The following is a 17009-nucleotide window of genomic DNA, read 5'->3' as shown; positions in this document are numbered from 1 at the left end:
CACAACTGTCCATCATACTCTGGCCCAGAAACATCTTTAACTCCTGCCTCTTCCATACTTCACTTCTCCTAAATATCTTTCTAATAACTTCCCTGCCCTCATAACTCCTTGCTGCCAGTCTCTACCTGCAAATCTATTTGCCCCACTACCAGTCATCTTCTACAATACACTCTAGGCTGGGCGCAGTGGCTCACGCCTGTAATCCCAGCACTTCGGAAGGCCAAGGTAGGTGGATCATTTGAGGTGAGGAGTTTGAGACCAGCCTGGCCAACATGGTAAAACCCCGTCTCTACGAAAAATACAACAATTATCTGGACGTGGTTGTGGACGCCTGTAATCCCAGCTACTCAGGAGGCTGAGGCAGGAGAATCACTTGAACCCAGGAGGCGGAGGTTGCAATGAGCCAAGATTGCGCCACTGCACTCCAGCCTGGGCAACAGAGGGAGACTGCATCTCAAAAATAAAATAATAATAAAATAAAATAATAAAATAAAATAAAATAAAATAAAATAAAATAAAAAAATAAAATAAAATAAAATCTGATCAGTCCAAGCTTCTCCTTCCCTCCCCCTGCCCCCAAAAAGAACCCTTTATGGTTCCCCATTGCCATTAGCTGAAGTTTTTAATATGGTTTACAAGGTCCTTCCCAAGCCTTATCTTTCCACAAGGCTTCATTTACCACTCCAGCCCCACTGCTCCTCAAACTGGCCTCTCTATGCCTATGTCTGTATTCTTCCTTTCTCCTGGATGCCTTTCCCACATTCTCTGTCTCGAAGGATCCCATTCATATTCGTCTTTCATAGATAGCATCAGATCTCACCTCTCATGGAGACTTCCTCCAACAAGCCAGGATGAGTTGGTTAATCCTTCTTTTGTACTCTTTTCACACTCAGTAAGGACTTAAGATTATAGCCCTGAGCACATTTTATTATGGCGTTTGTTTACAAGTCTGTCTTCTTCACTGGACTGGGAGCTCCTCTAAAGTAGGCCCTGAGTTTTCCTCGGCTTTATTGCCCTAGTGCTTAGCATTGTGCCTAGCATGTGGTGTTTGGTGAATTTTAAGTGAGCTGTACAGATGAGGAAACTGAAGCCCAAAGAGAACAAGCTGCACACTTAGAATGAGCAACCTCCCTAATGGCAATCAAGTTGGAGAGACAGTTGTGATCAATCACATTGGGCTTTGTAATCATCTAGGCAGTTGCTAAAGACTGGAAGTAAAGGGTGGTCACCAGCTATCTCCCTTTGCACTTTGAGAAAATAAGGCTCAACAGGCTCAAACTTAAATGGTCAAGAGGGATTTAAGTTAAAGAAGAGAAAGACCTTCTTGTTCCTGGGTCTGGTAGACAAAAAAGTGAGCTGACTCAGAACGTTTGTGAACTTTTTGCCTCTGGAGGCTTTTACAAACAAGATAGACCTTATTATCAGGGCTGAGTCGAAAGTCCTGTTAGAGGCGGACAAATGGCTGAGCTGACGTCTGAAGAAGCTGCCTCTTGAGGAAGCCCTTGAGGGGCAGAGGAACCAGTGAGAAGACTTCAGTTCCCAGGGAGGTCAAGGATGCTTGGGGGAGGGGGAGACAGAGGAGGGAGCCCTTCCTAATTAAGCCTCTACCCACGAGTGAATGTGAGGCTAATAAGGCGGCCCCATTCCAGGGCACCTCCACACCCAGCCAGCCGGTCTGCCTGTTTATTGCCCGTATGGAGATCATTAATGCCTCCTGACACTGGGGTCACTCCCGGGGTCAATCCCGGAGCCCCTTCTGGAAAACAAGGGGAAATGAACTTCCCAGCACATGTGGCTCAGCCTTGGCAGGGAGGGGGACTCTGGTCACCCCACACCTCCGCTCTGGGAGAGATCAGCACTCCAGGCAGTCAGACCCCCCGAAACAATCCCTTCTGCCCATGCTGGACTCAGGGGGGGTGGTCCTGGGGAAAGGCGAGGTGGAGGCCCTTGTCTGGGCCGGGACAACCCCCACTGAGGCTGTCCCAACCGACAGACAGACACTAATCCCCTGGCGACGGACTGGGCTGGTGTCTGGGAGCTGCAGCTGCAGCTCAACAGGGGCCAGGCTGCCGGCCACAGGTGGCGGGAAGGCGCGGGCCTGGTGGCCACGTGGGCGCGAGCTTGGGCCTCGGCCCCACCCTCACCCGCTTCCCCCTCGTTGATTGGGCCCCTTCCCCTTCCGGAATCCAAGATGGTGGAGGGGGGCGGGCTTCCAGGGCAATCGGAACTTCAATTGGTGGAATGCAGGCCCTTTGAGCTGAAGGACAGCCTCAGTAGCCACTCAGGGAGCTCCTGCTGGTGATGGTGGTGGGCGCTCAGCCACCTTACCTCACACTTAAGCAGCCGAGGTGACCTCGGGAATCGGTCTCCCGCAGGCTGGCGAGAGCCGCAGTGAGAACGAGGAAACTCCAGACGGCCTCCGGGCAGGCCCCTTACCAGCCTGGGGCGTCTTCCTCGATAATGGAACTGAGAATCAGTCCCTACCTGCCCGGCAAGAAGACGGGAAAACCTCCAACTACCTTGGAGGAAATCAATAGGATTACGAGGTTAATGCCAGAGCAGGCTGAGTGACAGTTACCAAATAAATGATCTTGGGAGGACATGGCTGAGGTTAAACGAGGCCCAATAAATAAAGGAGCGTGTTCAAAGGAGAAACTTCAGAAAATGCAAGGACGCCGGAGGCGGGGGGTGGTGGTCGGGCCTAGGGACTCCTTCCTGTCCTCCCGTCGGGGACTTGTTGAATCTCCCAGAGGAGCCACAGCCCCAGGCCTGCCTTTCACAACCTGCCCACTCGGGTCTGCACCCTGTTCCGTGCCAGTGTTGGCATAGCTCCAGGGCACAGCACTCCTTGGACAGCTGCATCCCCCCAGCTTTGGAGACTGAATGAGGGAATGGAAAGTCTTACCGTGGAGGCCTGACCAGTTAACACAGCCCCAGCGTGCCTCTGACTCCTTAGAGAAAGGACCAACTGCAGCAAGAGGGGTTGAAGCTAGATGTGAGGAGGCACTTCCCAAACAGATTGATGGACAGAGCTTATGGGCCTTGGAGGCAAGGAAGTTTCCCGTAGGCCTTCAGCTGAGTGTCTTTTCTTCATGAAATCTGCTAGAGAACGGTTTTGATGACTGAGCAGTAAGCAAAGTCCCTTCTCCAATTTCTTCCAAATCTTCCCACTGATGCCCACATCAAGCCTCCTTCCATTCCCTTTTCTACTGTGCCTGCCCCTTTAGAATTGGGGATTGAAAAACCCAAGCACAGAGAGCAGCTCTGGGTGAGTGGGGCCGGAGGCAGATGGGGGACGTTTGAGGAAGAGGGCAGCAGGGAGAAGAGGGCCTTGGTGACATGGGATGGGGGCACTCAGGAAGCTCCAGGACGCGCTTCTTGGGACGGCAATTGGAAAAGAGGCTTAAGCTTGGTACAGACTGCTAGAAGGGCCCTGTGATGTGGGGAAGGAGCGGAAGGCACCAAGGACGTGCCTTTTGTTGGAGTTTCATTCAGCTTTGTTGCCATGAGTCATTTGGCTTTGTGTTTATATAGTGCCTTCATAGTAATAAATCAGACTCAAGGAAGGAGAGAGAATGGTGTTCTGAGCCCCGGGTGCAACCCTGTGGTGTGTCCCTCCACACCCAGGGCTGGATTGCCTCTGGGGCAGTAGGTCTGTGGCCAAGTAGGTGGGGTGTGGGGTAGGAGCAGAGGGTTCTTTGCCCGGTGGCCTGTTATAAAGGATTTTATTCCAGATGAAAGCACAATTTTCCTTATCGTCACTTGTTTCTGATGTAGTCAAGAATTTCCCTTTTTAAAAATTTGTATTTTATAGAGATAGGGTCTTTTTGTTGTTGTTTGTTGTTTGTTCGTTTGTTTTTTGAGACGGAGTCTCACTCTGTCACCCAGGCTGCAGTGCAGTGGCACAATCTCAGCTCACTGCAACCTCTGCCTCCCGGGTTTAAGCGATACTCCTGCCTCAGCTTCCAAGTAGCTGGGATTACAGGTGTGCACCACCACATCCGGCCAATTTTTATATTTTCAGTAGACACAGGGTTTCACCATGTTGGCGAGCCTGGTCTCCAAATCCCGACCTCAAGTGATCCAGCTGCCTCAGCCTCCCAAAGTGTTGGTATTACAGGTGTTAGCCACCGCGCCCGGTGGAGATAGGGTCTTGCTATTAAATATATTGCTCAGGCTGGTCTTGAACTCCTGGGCTCAAGCAATTCTCCCACCTCAGCCTCCCAAAGTGCTGGGATTACAGGCCTGAGCCATTGTGCTGGCCTAATTTGCCTTTTTTTATCCAAGGCTGTGTTCTCAGCTAGAAAGGGCCATCAACATCATCTTTACACATGAAAAGCTTGCAGCAGAGTCTGTGTGTACAACGCTCCCTCTTCATTCCGTTAGGAATGTGTCCTGGTGAATGAGCACCCCACTCCTGGGGTCCTGTTGGCTTTCTTCCAGTAGCTAACATGGTAGGAGCCCGCAGGAGACAGAGAATGATGTTCTTAGGAACATCAAGGATACTGGAAGTGCCCTCTCTTGGAAATCTGAAGAGAGAGATGATTAAGTTTTTGGTCCCTGGGTGAGTATTTTATTTTTTAGCAAATGAACAATAATAATAATGAATAGGTTATGATCTTGGGTTCTTGAGCCCTATAGGTCCAATAACCTCTTTACTTACTGTGAGACCTTGGTCAAGTCCTATTTATAATGATACCTGTATTTGAGTGTTACCATGTGCCAGGCACTATACATGTTACTCTTACAACAACAACGTGAAGGAGGCTGTGTTATCCCTGTTTAACAAATAAAACCTGCTTAGGCTAAGAGACTGGAGAGCAGTTTACTTAAAAGCATAGGCACTGAAGATTCAAACTAGTTTGGCTTTAAATCTTGACTTCATTTCCTGGTTGTATGACATTGGGCAAATTATGTGACCTCAATTTCTTCATCTGTAAAATTGGGTTTATGATAGTAACCACCTGATAAGGTAGTGAGGCTGAAATGAGATAATGTGCATAAGGTTCTTAGAATTCTGCCAGGCACATTGTAGGTGTTTGATAAATGTTAGCTATAATTGTGAGCCCTCAAAGTACTTTTATCTATGTGCTGTCACTTCATCCTTTCTGCTACCCTATGAGTGGCTGTTGTTATTAAATTCATTTATAGATGAGGAAGCAGAGCCTTAAAACTCTGCTCTAGCCTTAAAACTCTGACCTAGAACATGCTGTAGACCTGAATTCAGGCCTTTAAACTTTTCCAAGCATTTTCTGATAGTCTCCCATTCTTAAATTCTAATTTATTTTAGCCCCTCATTCAGAAATATCCCCAAGGAGCCGAATTTAAAGCCAAATTTGGATTATCTATGCTTGGGAAGAATGCAAAGGAGAAAGGAAAAAAAGGGAAGTGTTGAACAATTAAATAATATCTCTGATTTAGGAATTTTTTTCACCTAGCACAACCCTAGGAGATATACCTTCCTCTGGTAGTGAAATAAGCATATATTTCAGAGAAGTCTTACTGAAGGAAATGGAAGGAAGTGAGGATTCAGGAGCATGTAGTGTAAGGATGGGGGAGGGGAAGCTGACCTTCTACAGAAAATCCACCAAAGAAAAAGGTCTCTGGATCAGGAGGTCTAGATTGCTCAGGCTATGCAAAACCCAGACTTGATCATTCATTCCTTACCTCTGTAGTGTCTCAAATGAGAGTTAAAGGAGGGATCCATCTGTGCTGTTGGTGAATCACTGTCTCTGCCCTCAGTCCCAAGGGGGCTCAGACCAGTCTGCCTCACCCAGCTCAGAGATGAAGGCAGCCCAGTCCTCAGTTCCTTCTACCTGGAAGTTTCTGGTTCTCCCTGATGGGAGAAGGCCTGGGAGAGCAGGGTGAGAGGTCAGGTGAGCAGACCTGCATCTGTGGTGTGAGGGGAAGCACCTGCAGTAGCAGCAGCTGCCACCTCTACCCATCCCCTGCTTGGTCCTTCTCCAACCTCCCAGAGGGAGCTCAAGCTCCTGCCCCACAGCTTTCCTGAGCTTGCTAATCTGAATGGGATGTGGGCTGAGGAATCTGGAACCAAGACTTGGGGCTACTGGGTGACAATAAAGCTACAGGAGGACAATAAAGCTACAGGGGACAGATCAATTCCCTGCTGCCTCATCCATCCTTTCCCTTTTGGAGCTTAATAAGGATCCCAGGCCTTAGACCACAGCATACACAGAAAAACATAGCTGGGAAAGAAGTAAGGAGGGATTTTGTGTCCTGGTTTTGAATGGGAAGACACGAGCACATGCGCACTCAGGTAAGTATCTTTCATTATGGAGGAAGGCACTCAGCACTGAGCTGGTGAAGCAAGAGGATGGCTTCAGCCCAGGAGTCTTTGAGGCTGCAGTGAGCTATGACTGCATGCCAGCCTGGGCAACAGAGTGATACCCTGTTTCTTAAAAAAAAAAAAAAAAAAAGGAACACTGAGCTGGGAACTTTTACATATGCTTCAGGAGTATATTTAGCTGTAAGTAACAGAGATCCATCCAGACTAACAATGATGAAAAGAAATAAGGTTTATTTTTCTTATTTATAAGAAGCAGGCTGGCACTGGTTTACCTGCTCAGTGATGCCATAAGGAACTCAGGCCCTTTGTGTTTTTCCTTGGATATCCTTAACATATTGACTTTCATCCTTCTTCCTTAAGGTCTCTAGAGGGTGAGAACTTCAAGGGTCTCATCTGCAGGGGAAAGGAAGATCACATCTTCCCCTTTATCAAGAAAGCAAAATATTTCCCACAACCTTTCTCCCCTCCAGTCTTCCGTTTAGGTCTTATTGGCCAACACTAGATTACATGGCCATCTCTAGCTACAAGAGAGACTAGGAGAGCAGAGAACAGGATTTTCATAGACCAGTGGTTCTCAGCCTTGCCTGGAACTCCTGGGCTCAAGCTATCCTCCTGCTTTGGCCCCCTGAGTAGCTAGGACTACAGGCGGCGCCACCATGTCCGGCTTTGGCTCTACTCACAGAGATTCTGACTCAGTTGGTCTGGGTTAGAGCTTGGCATTGGTATTTATTAAGTACTCCAAAAACCTAATTTTTTAAAAAAATTGTAATTGCTTTTCACTACACTATGGTGCCAGCTCATCCTCCACCAAAAGGTCATCCTCAACCAAAGCCACCCCAGGCTCTAGGGAGCCACCCTACTGTGCTGACTGGCATCCCCCACTTATCCTGTAGCCCCTGCTGTCTCTGAGATTGATTATTTAGGTGACTAATTACTCAGCTTGCAGGTCATTCATTAATGAATTTGCAGTTAGTGACGGGTTAGCCAAGTAGTTGGGTAACTAACAGAATGGTCAGTTGGCCTTTCCTCCTGTTTGTGTGTCTAACACATAGTAAGCATTTGATATTTCTTTGGATGAATGAATCCATAAAATAGAGGAAAAAATGGAGTTAATGCAGTATCAAATGAGAAGGCAGCTGTGAAACCACTTTGTAAATGGTAAAACACTGTACAATATAACAATACACATTTACATTAGAAACTACTTTTATTTTTTCTTTATTTTTTAATTTTATTTATTATTATTATTTTTGAGACAGACTCTCACTCTATCATCCAGGCTGGAGTGCAATGGCACTATTTCGGCTCACTGAAACCTCTGCCTCCCAGGTTCAAGTGATTCCCCTGCCTCAGCCTCCAGAGTAGCTGGGACTACAGGCATGCGCCACCATGTCTGGCTAATTTTTGTATTTTTAGTAGAGACAGGGTTTCACCGTGTTGGCCAGACTGGTCTTGAACTCCAGGCCTCAAATGATCCGCCTGCCTAGGCCTCCCAAAGTCCTGGGATTATAGGCATGAGCCACTGCGACCAGCCGAGAAACTACTTTTTAAAATTTAGGGCCAGGACAAAGTCTGTTCCTTCACCATTCACCAAAGAGTTACTGTTTCCACATTTCTGATATAGAGAACTACCATGTTGCTCTGCTGCTCATAAGCCAGATTTTATTCTCAATTATAGCAACTTTGTCAGCACTTAGTGATAGCATATATGCTTACTCCTTTTTCCTTGATCCTAATGTGTTTTTCTACTTGTGTTTTTATTAGCTAATTCTGGTTATAAACCACCTCAAGCCTTTTGCGGAAAAGAGAAAAGTAGAATAAATTTTTAAAATACTTGGGAGCTAGCCTTTATCAACCATGCATTAATATAGGCAATCCTCACAATAAGCTAGTAGGTTGGCGTAATTATCCCCATTTTATATGAGCATTAACGAACTTGCCCAAGGTCACATAGCTGCAAAATGGTGAGCCAGGAATCAGAGCTAGGTTTCAAAACCAAGGTGAGCCTGCTACCAAACCTGAGCACTTTCCCCCAAGCCAACCCAAATCAGTGTGACCGATGTGCGGCACCGTCAGTTATTTGTTTAGCTAGTTGAGGAGGGTTTTCATATTTTGAACTCCTCAAAGTAGTTTTGGAGAAAAAAAAATTGGTCTTCTCCTCTTCTACACAGGCTCTTTTTCAGCAAATACTATGCAGCATCCATTATAAGCTTTTCTATTATTTTACATACAACTAAGAAGAAAAAACGCTGCTAATTAAGCTATGACACACCGCTAGCTATCAGATGCATCTCAGTTTCAGAGATACCAGAATGTGAAAAATGTGTATCTTAGAGTCAGTTAAATGAGGTATTCCATTCTAATAATGGGGAATGTGCATACAGAACCGCTCTTGTTTACTCACTTGCTGGCTGGTTAGCCCCTTCCTTTTTACTGCCAAAAGCTTACCTGTCCCTTCCATATCTCATTTCTCCATGTCATCATGAACCTGTTGATATTAATTTAGACTGTCTGCCATGAGTCTCCAGAAAGCCTTGCACTTATAGGAAGGTTCCAGTCTAGTTTGTTTGTTTGTTTTTGTTTGTTTGTTTGTTTTATTAAAGAACTATACGGTAGGATCTCAGTATGAACTTCCTCCAATGACTGTCAACAAATTCCTTCCAGAGTCTGGCCTAGCTCTAGTCTTCCCATAGTACCTGGTGATTCACTGCCCTCCCTGTTCACCATTCCACACAGTAGTTGGTTGCTTAGTCTGTATACTATTTATTTGCAAGGGATTTCCCTACAGGCTGTTGGAGAGGTCATGGGAGGGGGCTTGCGAGCAGAAGCTGAGGCATGTCATCCAGGTCTCCCTAACACAGGAAACACGACTCCCCAGGCATCTCCTGAAATGCCAGGGCCTTCCCTTTCTCCATTGCAGGAGTCCGCAGGTTTGGGGAAGGATTCCGCTCCTCCACTCCTCTTAGATATTATTTCCCCTCCCTGGTTTGAGACTCCATGAGAGGAATGGTGATGGGGTGGTGGGATCTGGTACTGCAATGGTGATAGGGACTTGAGCAGCGGCCCACTGTTGAGCTGGATATCAGGCTCCTGACAGCAGCAGCGACTGGCTTTTCTGAGCTGGCGTTTTTGCTTCCACCTTTGAATGCAGGGTGGTAAAGAAGGCATTGATGCTGGCTTTCCATTTCCTAGCATTAGAACAGGGACAGACCCATCCAGGAAAAGAATTTCCCTGTCCTCTTCCCTTCAAGCTGATTTTGAGGTCAGAATCTGGAAAGGGACAGAGGCTGGTTGAGGACACTGGTGGAGGGAGGGATGCAGCCCATGCTAAGCACTAAGGGACCACTCTGGGGATCCTTATTGATGAGGATTCTGCTGTCTTTGCAGATGGGTGGGCAGGCCTATTTCTGCCCCAGGATTCTGGGCATGTGACAGGCGGGGAGGCTGGGGCACAGGCTGGGGTCCACATGGGTCCGTCTGCTAGTGGAAAGACAGCGTCCTGTGGGAGGTACAGACAGAGAAACAGAGGTAAGTGGAGACAGAGAGCTCAGAGGCTGGGCAGGGAGGTCTAGGTGCTGAGCGGGACTCCGTTTCTGAGGCGGGAAGGACCGGGTGGCTGGGAGCAGGACGCTCCCCAGTCTCCACTTCCTAGACTAGGGCAGGCATTGGGCTTCCTCTTCAGCTCTCCAGGATCTCAAGGAGCTGCCGCGGAATCCTGGCCCTGGGCCGCAGTTTCCCCAGGAGGCTCTGCCAAGCCTGGCACCTTGCAGCCCGGCCTGGGCTCTGTCAAGGCCCGAGCCGGACTCGGCTCCACTCAGAGGCCGGCCCAGCACTTCCCTGCCGCCGCCGCCCCGCACCCGGCCACCGGGCTTCCTCCCAGTCCTCACCCCTGACCTCCGCGGCCGACTTCGAGGCGCGCCAGGCCGAGTCCAGCGCCCGCGGCCCCCTGGGCCGGGACAAGGAGGGCGGGTGAGCAGAAGGGCCGTGCCCAGGGCCTGGAACTGCAAGGCCGCGTGGTGGGCATGGTAGGGAAGCGGAGCGTGGGCCTGTGAGGCGCGTGTGCGCCTGCGACCTCGGGACCGGGGCTCCCAAATGAACAGCGCACACGGCTGGGAGCGGGGCTTGGGGAGCGGGGCTCTGCGGCCGGGGAGCCCGCAGCCGGGGATCCGTAGAAGCCGCTGCCTGGAAGCGGGCGCCGGCAGGGGGTGGCCAGACCCGGTCGTGGAGCGTCCTAGTCTTCGGGCACGGCGGGGCCGGGCGAGCCCTCCTGGTTGTCGAGCCTCGGCTGAGAGCCGGGCTGCTCGCCCTTGCTTCCCGCCTCTCTAATCTAAACCATGCGGGGCTCCCAGCCCCTACCCGGCTCGCGGGGCCCGAGGGCCAAGAGGAGGGCACTGGGCCGCGCGGTGGAGGAGCCGGCGGCTCGCGTGGGGCTCGGGATCTTGGGGACCGCGACTCCGGGGAACCCTGGAGCCCCCCTCCCCGGGGGACAGCGGGCGCAGACTGATTGACAGCGGCGACGTCAGCGCGGAGGGGGGGCGGCCCCAGAGGGAGGGAGGGAGGAGGAGGGAATTGAGGCCCCAAAGTGCAGCCTTGGAGATCAAGGGCCCGCTCCAGAGCCGGGATGTGTCCAGCCCCGAGGGCACGGCGGGCAGCTGGACCCTGACCCAGCGGCGCGGAGTCGGAGCCCCGGCCGTCCCGCGCTCCTCGGACCCGAACCTGCAGGGGACCTCGGGCCGCTGGCGCCTCCGCATGCGGCACCGCAATTAGGGTGAGTGTGGGTTCCAGCCGAGTGGGGACGAGCTGGGCGTGCGGGGCTGGGGCCACAGGGGCTCAGGGTTAGGCTGCGGGGTCGGACAGGAGGATGAGCTGGAAAGGGGTGAGTCACGCGACCCGGGGAAGAACTTCAGGGGCGGTCAAAGTTGCAGGAAGGCGGCTCGAAGTGCCTTGGGTCGGGCCGCCGCCTCAGCCCGACACCCAGTAGTTGGGGCAGGAGCCCTCCTCTCTGAGTAACGCGATGAATTGGGTCTAGAGATCCAAGAGCATAGAAATATCGACAGCGCCAGCACCCTAAGAACAAGGCCGTGACAGGCGGAGCGGTGGCCTGGAAATTGGTGTTTGCAGAATACGCAAGGCCAAGGAAGAGGGCCCCGGTACTGGAGCGAAAATCCGTGTAGATATGTGAGTGATCAGAACACTAGACTCAGAGCCTTTGATGCAACAGACTAGTCAAAATTAAAGCAAGGAACATTATATATAAATAATGATCGATGATTAAAGATTATTGGAATGTGAACAATTACCAAAGAAAGGGCTAATCGGCATAACTGATATAACACGTGAACTTTCAAATAATACAATCATAGTCACTTTTAGAATCAAGTGAAAATAGTAATCACAATTTTTAAAAAGATTAAAGACAAAGTAATTCTAAATAGAGGAACAATGTAAGGACTGTTTATTAAAACCAATTGCACTAATATAACATATAGTAATAGTGTAACAAATTACCAAACTGTCGGAAACTAGCAAACGAACTGTAGGAGAAAGATGAACAATGAAAATACTATTAAGGGAAATACTATTAGTGGTAGTGATATAATAATATAATGTATTATTGATACTACAGTGAACTATTAAAAGAAATATTAACTAAAATCTTAGGAGCAATAGTAATATAAATAAAGACAGATTAACAAGAATTGCTGGAGTAATATGACGATTTATGACCAATGTATTAATAGTCACAAGAACATTATAAATAATGGTTGAGTAATAAGAAGTATTGTACCAATGTTTTGAAAAATAATCAGAGTATTAAGAGCTACAACAATGTTACAAAGTATGACAAAATAACAAGAAGTAATGATGTGATGAAAAATAACTAGCGAGTTCAGATCTGTAACATTACAAATAATGACAAAGTAACAAGATACTGTCAGGGTGTGTTGAAGAATAATACCTGGAGTGTTATGAGCAAGCCTAACAAAACAAATTGTGGTTAGATAACAAGAAGTATTATAAGGATGTGAGGAAAATTAACATGAATTTTGAGAACAATTATATAACAAGTTATGGTAAACAAGAAGTTATTGAAACAGCGTGACAAAGTATCAACAAAATGAAAAGCAAGCAACGGAAACGTATTAGGGATACAAAGCAAGAATAAAAAATAGCAATAGATTAACGTGACCTATTGTTCACTATGTCACCTCGATATTGGAAATAGTGTTATGATTGTGCCAGGCGGCCCTGAAATGATGGAACAGTGACAGGAAAACAACAAATTTAGTAACAGTAAGCTAACGAATCAAAGCAGGGCTTTAACCATACAGTATTAAAGATACAAAGTAGTAATAATCCATGCGATAGGATATTCTCAAAGTTCCCGAAATGATCAAAATACTACTATGGTAATAAGGACAATTAAAATATTTTAAAAAGTACGAAATAGTAACAGTTCCCCTAGTGCAAGAAACATATCCCCAGTAACCTAAAAATGAAAAGAAAAATGCTGTCGTCTTTGGAAAACGAGGCAGCTGAAAGCAACAGACCCCATCGCAAAGGCAGCGGAGGTTGCGGGCCGCACCCGCGGAGGAGTGGATGTGAAGGACGAGAGCGGACCGCTATGCGGTGCTGAGTGCGGGACCCCGCGGTGCTGGCGGCGGCCGAGCGCGCCCAAGCTCGAGGTCCGAGAGGACCGCGGGGGCGGCCGCCCCGGGCCAGCCGGGCGTGGAAAAAAGGAAATTGCTGGGAAGGGGGCAAGCTGTCCCGAGGTCAGGATGTGGCTTCGTGGCGGAGAGAAAAGGAAGAGGTAAACCCTGAGCCCGGGAGGGAGAGCACTGAGCAGGCCTCGTCCCCAGTCCGAGCTGCTGGACCTGCGTCAGTGGACGCGGGCGGTGAACCAGCTCCTCACAGGGCAGGGCTGAGGGCGTAGGACTGAGAGCGCAGGGCGCGAGCCGCAGGGCTCCGCTGCACGGCTCCGGGTGTGACGAGAGCCCAGCAGAGGACCCCATGGCCATGCGGGCCAAGCGCGAGACGGCCCCTCCTTGCGACCCCGCAGGCCGCCACATCTGGGACCAGCGGATCGCTTGGTCGCTGGAGCCGATCCCGCCGGGGCCCTAGATATAGTTGGACCCAGCGCGTTGGCCGGAGCGGGCAGCTACCCTACTGGCGCAGCGGCCCCCTGTGTGGGGACTCCTAGTTTTCCGAGGCTTGGCCCGCGTTCGCACGTGGCCCGAGGCGGATGCTGGCGCTGGCCACGTCCAGCGAGTCTCACTCCCTGCAGGCTGTGGCCGAAGACTGGTCCGCCTGTCAACCTTATCTTTATGGGTTTTTCCCAACCCAGACTGGCCCCGGCCCCTTTTTATCTCCTGGGTTGCACTTGGCTTGTTTACTTTGCGAGGTCCTGGGAGTCGAAGTCTAAGCCCGGGATGAGGAGGCCTCTGAACAAGATGGGCGAGAGGCCTGAGCCCGGGGATGCTCCGGGAGGGCCCGGGGAGAGCGGGAAGAAGGTAGGAAGAGAAAGGCCGGGCATTCCGCCTCAAGAGGGGCCGTCAGACCTACAGAAAGCCCCGCTGGAGCGCCCAGGTCCAGCAGGATGGGGAAGAGCAGGGAGGTGGAAAGGGGAAGCGGAGCAAGCGGGGCACACCCTTAAGGGATGCGGGCAGGCTGGCCTCTCAGGCTGTGCTCTCATCCCGACGCCCCAGGACCTGCTTCGGGCAGGGAGCAGGCACCTGAGTAGGCGAGGGAATCAGCCAAGATAGCCGAAGAAATGTAGCTGTGCCAGGCAGGGCTAAGCGGTTCCTGTGAATGGGCCCAGCCTGCTGGCCTGGTCCTTCACTGGGAAGGGTGTGGGTCTTTAGGCCCAAAGCAGAGCCCCGTGGCGCTAAAGTGTGCCTGAGTGAGCCTGTAGGTTCGAACTCGAGCACCAGGCAGGGGAGGCCTGGGCTGAGGGCAGAGCCTGGATCAGTCACCCAGGAGAGTGTGGCTGCTCAGGCTGGTGGGATGCTGTGTGAGGGGCTGTGTTTGGGTGTGAGAGGATGTCTGTGCCAGAACGGGAAGAGGATGTGTGTGGATGGGGAGTGTGTTGGAGTGAAAGCCTTTGGTTCAGGAAGTCTCTACCTCAGTGCTGTCTGAGGGGTTGGGTGAGGGCAGATGAGTGAGCTGGGCCTGAGGTCCTGAGGCCCTCTCTGCACACAGGTGTGGAGCTGCAGGAGCCTGGGCCCTGCCCTCCAGCCTGGCTCTCCTTTCCTGCATGGCCAGGAAGTGTCCTGGCTGTCCTGGGCCCACAGAGAGGCCTGGACCCCAGTTATTGGGGAACAGCCGAGAAGACCCAGGCCTCAGGCTCCACCGGAGCTCAGTAGGAGTGAGGGACTCGGGGTGCAGCTGTGGCAATGCCGAGAGGGCGGTCCCTCCCCTAGACCTACTCATCACAGAACCCCAGACCCAGGGGCAGGCAGACATTGAACTGCCGCAGACCCTCCCAGGTCCACAGCCTGAAGGGAGGAGGCGAGGGACCTGCCTTCCTTGCAGGTTCCCTCCTCCAGCTCAGGAGGGGGCGGGGTCCACGTGCTCCAGGGCTGCCTCCGCGCCCCGCACGAAGTCCCGGAATCGGCTGGAGAGGGCCAGGGGTCCTCTGGCGAGTGTGGACCTGGGCGAGTGACTCGTTGTGTGCTGTGCCCGCAGGAGATGCTGCAGGATAAGGGCCTGTCCGAGAGCGAGGAGGCCTTCCGGGCCCCGGGCCCAGCGCTCGGCGAGGCCAGCGCAGCCAACGCCCCCGAGCCCGCGCTGGCAGCGCCGGGCCTCAGCGGAGCCGCGCTAGGCAGCCCCCCGGGACCCGGGGCCGACGTCGCCGCCGCCGCCGCGGAGCAGGTAGGGCTGCGCCAGCCGTCAGGTAGAAGTCGGGCGTCGATCTGTCTGCGGGGCCGCCTGTGTCCGTCTTTCCGTCCGATTGTCGGCAGGGCTCGCTTTCAGGAGGACCTGGCTGCATTCAGGCGGTCTGCCTGTTCGTTCTCCACTGGACATGGCTCGCTTTCTCTGCCTTTTGGGTCCTTCTCCACTTTGAGCCCTCGGGGCTACTCTGGGACAAGCAAGAGCTAGAGCTAGAGATAGAGGAGAGGGCGGTAAGAGACAGGGAGACCCCCGTAGCATCTGAGCGAGCCTGGACCAAGTGTCCAGCTCCAACAACCCGTAGAGGGCCTGGGACCGAACGGCGAGGGGGCAGGAGGAGGCCACCCCGCCGGTGCGCGCGGGAGCCGCTGCGGGGCTCCGAGGCCTCTGGGACGTCGCCGAGGGCTTCACAGTGATAATCGGACGATCACAGCGCACGGGATGCCGCCTGGGGATCTGTGTGCACTATCTGCAGGCGCGCGCCTGGCCGAGGGTGCGTGCGCCTCTCCCTGTCTGTGTCTGCCCCGGGAGCCTGTGGCGATGGCCCGCCACAGAAATGTTCAGGAGTGAGCAGGAGTGTCGTCTAACCTGCGCTGGCCACTATGTGTGTCCTCTGAGGGTTCCTTCGTAGGTGCAGCTTTAAAGGAGGAAGTTTTAGCCACCGATTAATTCTTTTATATTCATGAATAGTTCAAAATCGTTCTGTGAAACGAAATCTGGAGCCATGGGCTCCGGGAGGGCAGGGTTCGGCACAGCTCTTCGGGTCTGGTTCTTCTTTCCTCAGGCTCCGCGTGGAGCCCTGGGCCTGGCGGACACAAGTTTCTCTCCCTCCCATCCCCAGACCATCGAGAACATCAAGGTGGGGCTGCATGAGAAGGAGCTCTGGAAGAAGTTCCACGAGGCGGGCACCGAGATGATCATCACTAAGGCTGGCAGGTCAGCGCTGGGAGATTTACTTCCGGGGATGGCGGTGGGGAGCAATGGGGGCCAGGGGGGTCCCTTAGAAGTCCTCTCGGCCCCGGCCTGGTGGCCTGTGGGAGGCCTCTCTGCCTCCTCGGGCGTCAGTGCCACCTCCCTTCGCAGCTTGGGACTGGGCCGCCAAAGCCCGCAGGGGGCCACCGCAGCCGCGCGGGGCTTGCGGGAAAGACCGAGGGGAGGGGCAGCGCTATGCAAATGAATCCAAACAGGGATCGCGACGCTCAAAAGTCCCAGCTCCAGCACTTTTGGCCCCCTGGGGGGCTGCTTTGCCCTCCTCTCTTTGAGGACTTGAGGAGGTTTCTCAGGAATGCATTGATTGGAGACCCAGAGATGCCTCTCAGCAGATGGGGAGAGGGAAATAGACTATGCTGTTCAGTTTTCATACATTTTCGTGAGTGACTCGAACCCCAAGTTTTTCATCCCAGGGGCGCCGCTCTTCTGTTTCCATCCCCATCTCTGGCCAACGGGAAAGCACTACGTTGGGCTCCGTGTATGTTGTTGGGGGAGCGGCTCTCGGTGGCTGCCAGAAAAGGATGATTTATAAAGTGGAAACATCTTTAAAATGCGCTGGTGTCTGTGGGAGAGAACAGGGAGGAGAGGATGAGAGGAGGAAGACTCACGGCGGGGGTGGGGGTGAGTGAGAGATTCGCAGGGGCTGGTGGGGTGGGGGCAGGAGTGTGGAGGAGAACGGTTATCAGGTGAAGGTGGATTGCTGTAGACAGAGAAGCTGGCAAGTTCAGGTTCAGGAACTCCCTCCCCACCCACTCTATCCCCTCCACATACACACACTTGATTCGGTCCCTGAGGACAGATTAGGTGTGAAAATGTCCCTCTG

At 52.1% G+C, this 17009-nt stretch overlaps 1 protein-coding gene across 2 annotated transcripts in view; it reads left to right on the top strand.

Moving 5' to 3' along the window:
* The first annotated feature begins 14995 nt into the window (after nt 1-14995).
* TBX4 (T-box transcription factor 4) overlaps nt 14996-17009 on the top strand; it is a 28555-nt gene continuing 26541 nt past the window's right edge. For both annotated transcript variants that reach the window (XM_019026527.4, XM_019026526.4), the window contains exons 1-2: nt 14996-15178; nt 16038-16132. In XM_019026527.4, the coding sequence (XP_018882072.1) occupies nt 14996-15178; nt 16038-16132 (278 nt within the window). The remainder of the gene's footprint in view (nt 15179-16037; nt 16133-17009) is intronic.

Source organism: Gorilla gorilla, chromosome 4 (assembly GCF_029281585.2).
Source record: "Gorilla gorilla gorilla isolate KB3781 chromosome 4, NHGRI_mGorGor1-v2.1_pri, whole genome shotgun sequence".
Lineage (NCBI taxonomy): Eukaryota > Metazoa > Chordata > Mammalia > Primates > Hominidae > Gorilla > Gorilla gorilla.
The sequence above is the reverse complement of the archived record's forward strand: the minus strand, read 5'-3'. Positions and strand labels throughout refer to the sequence as shown.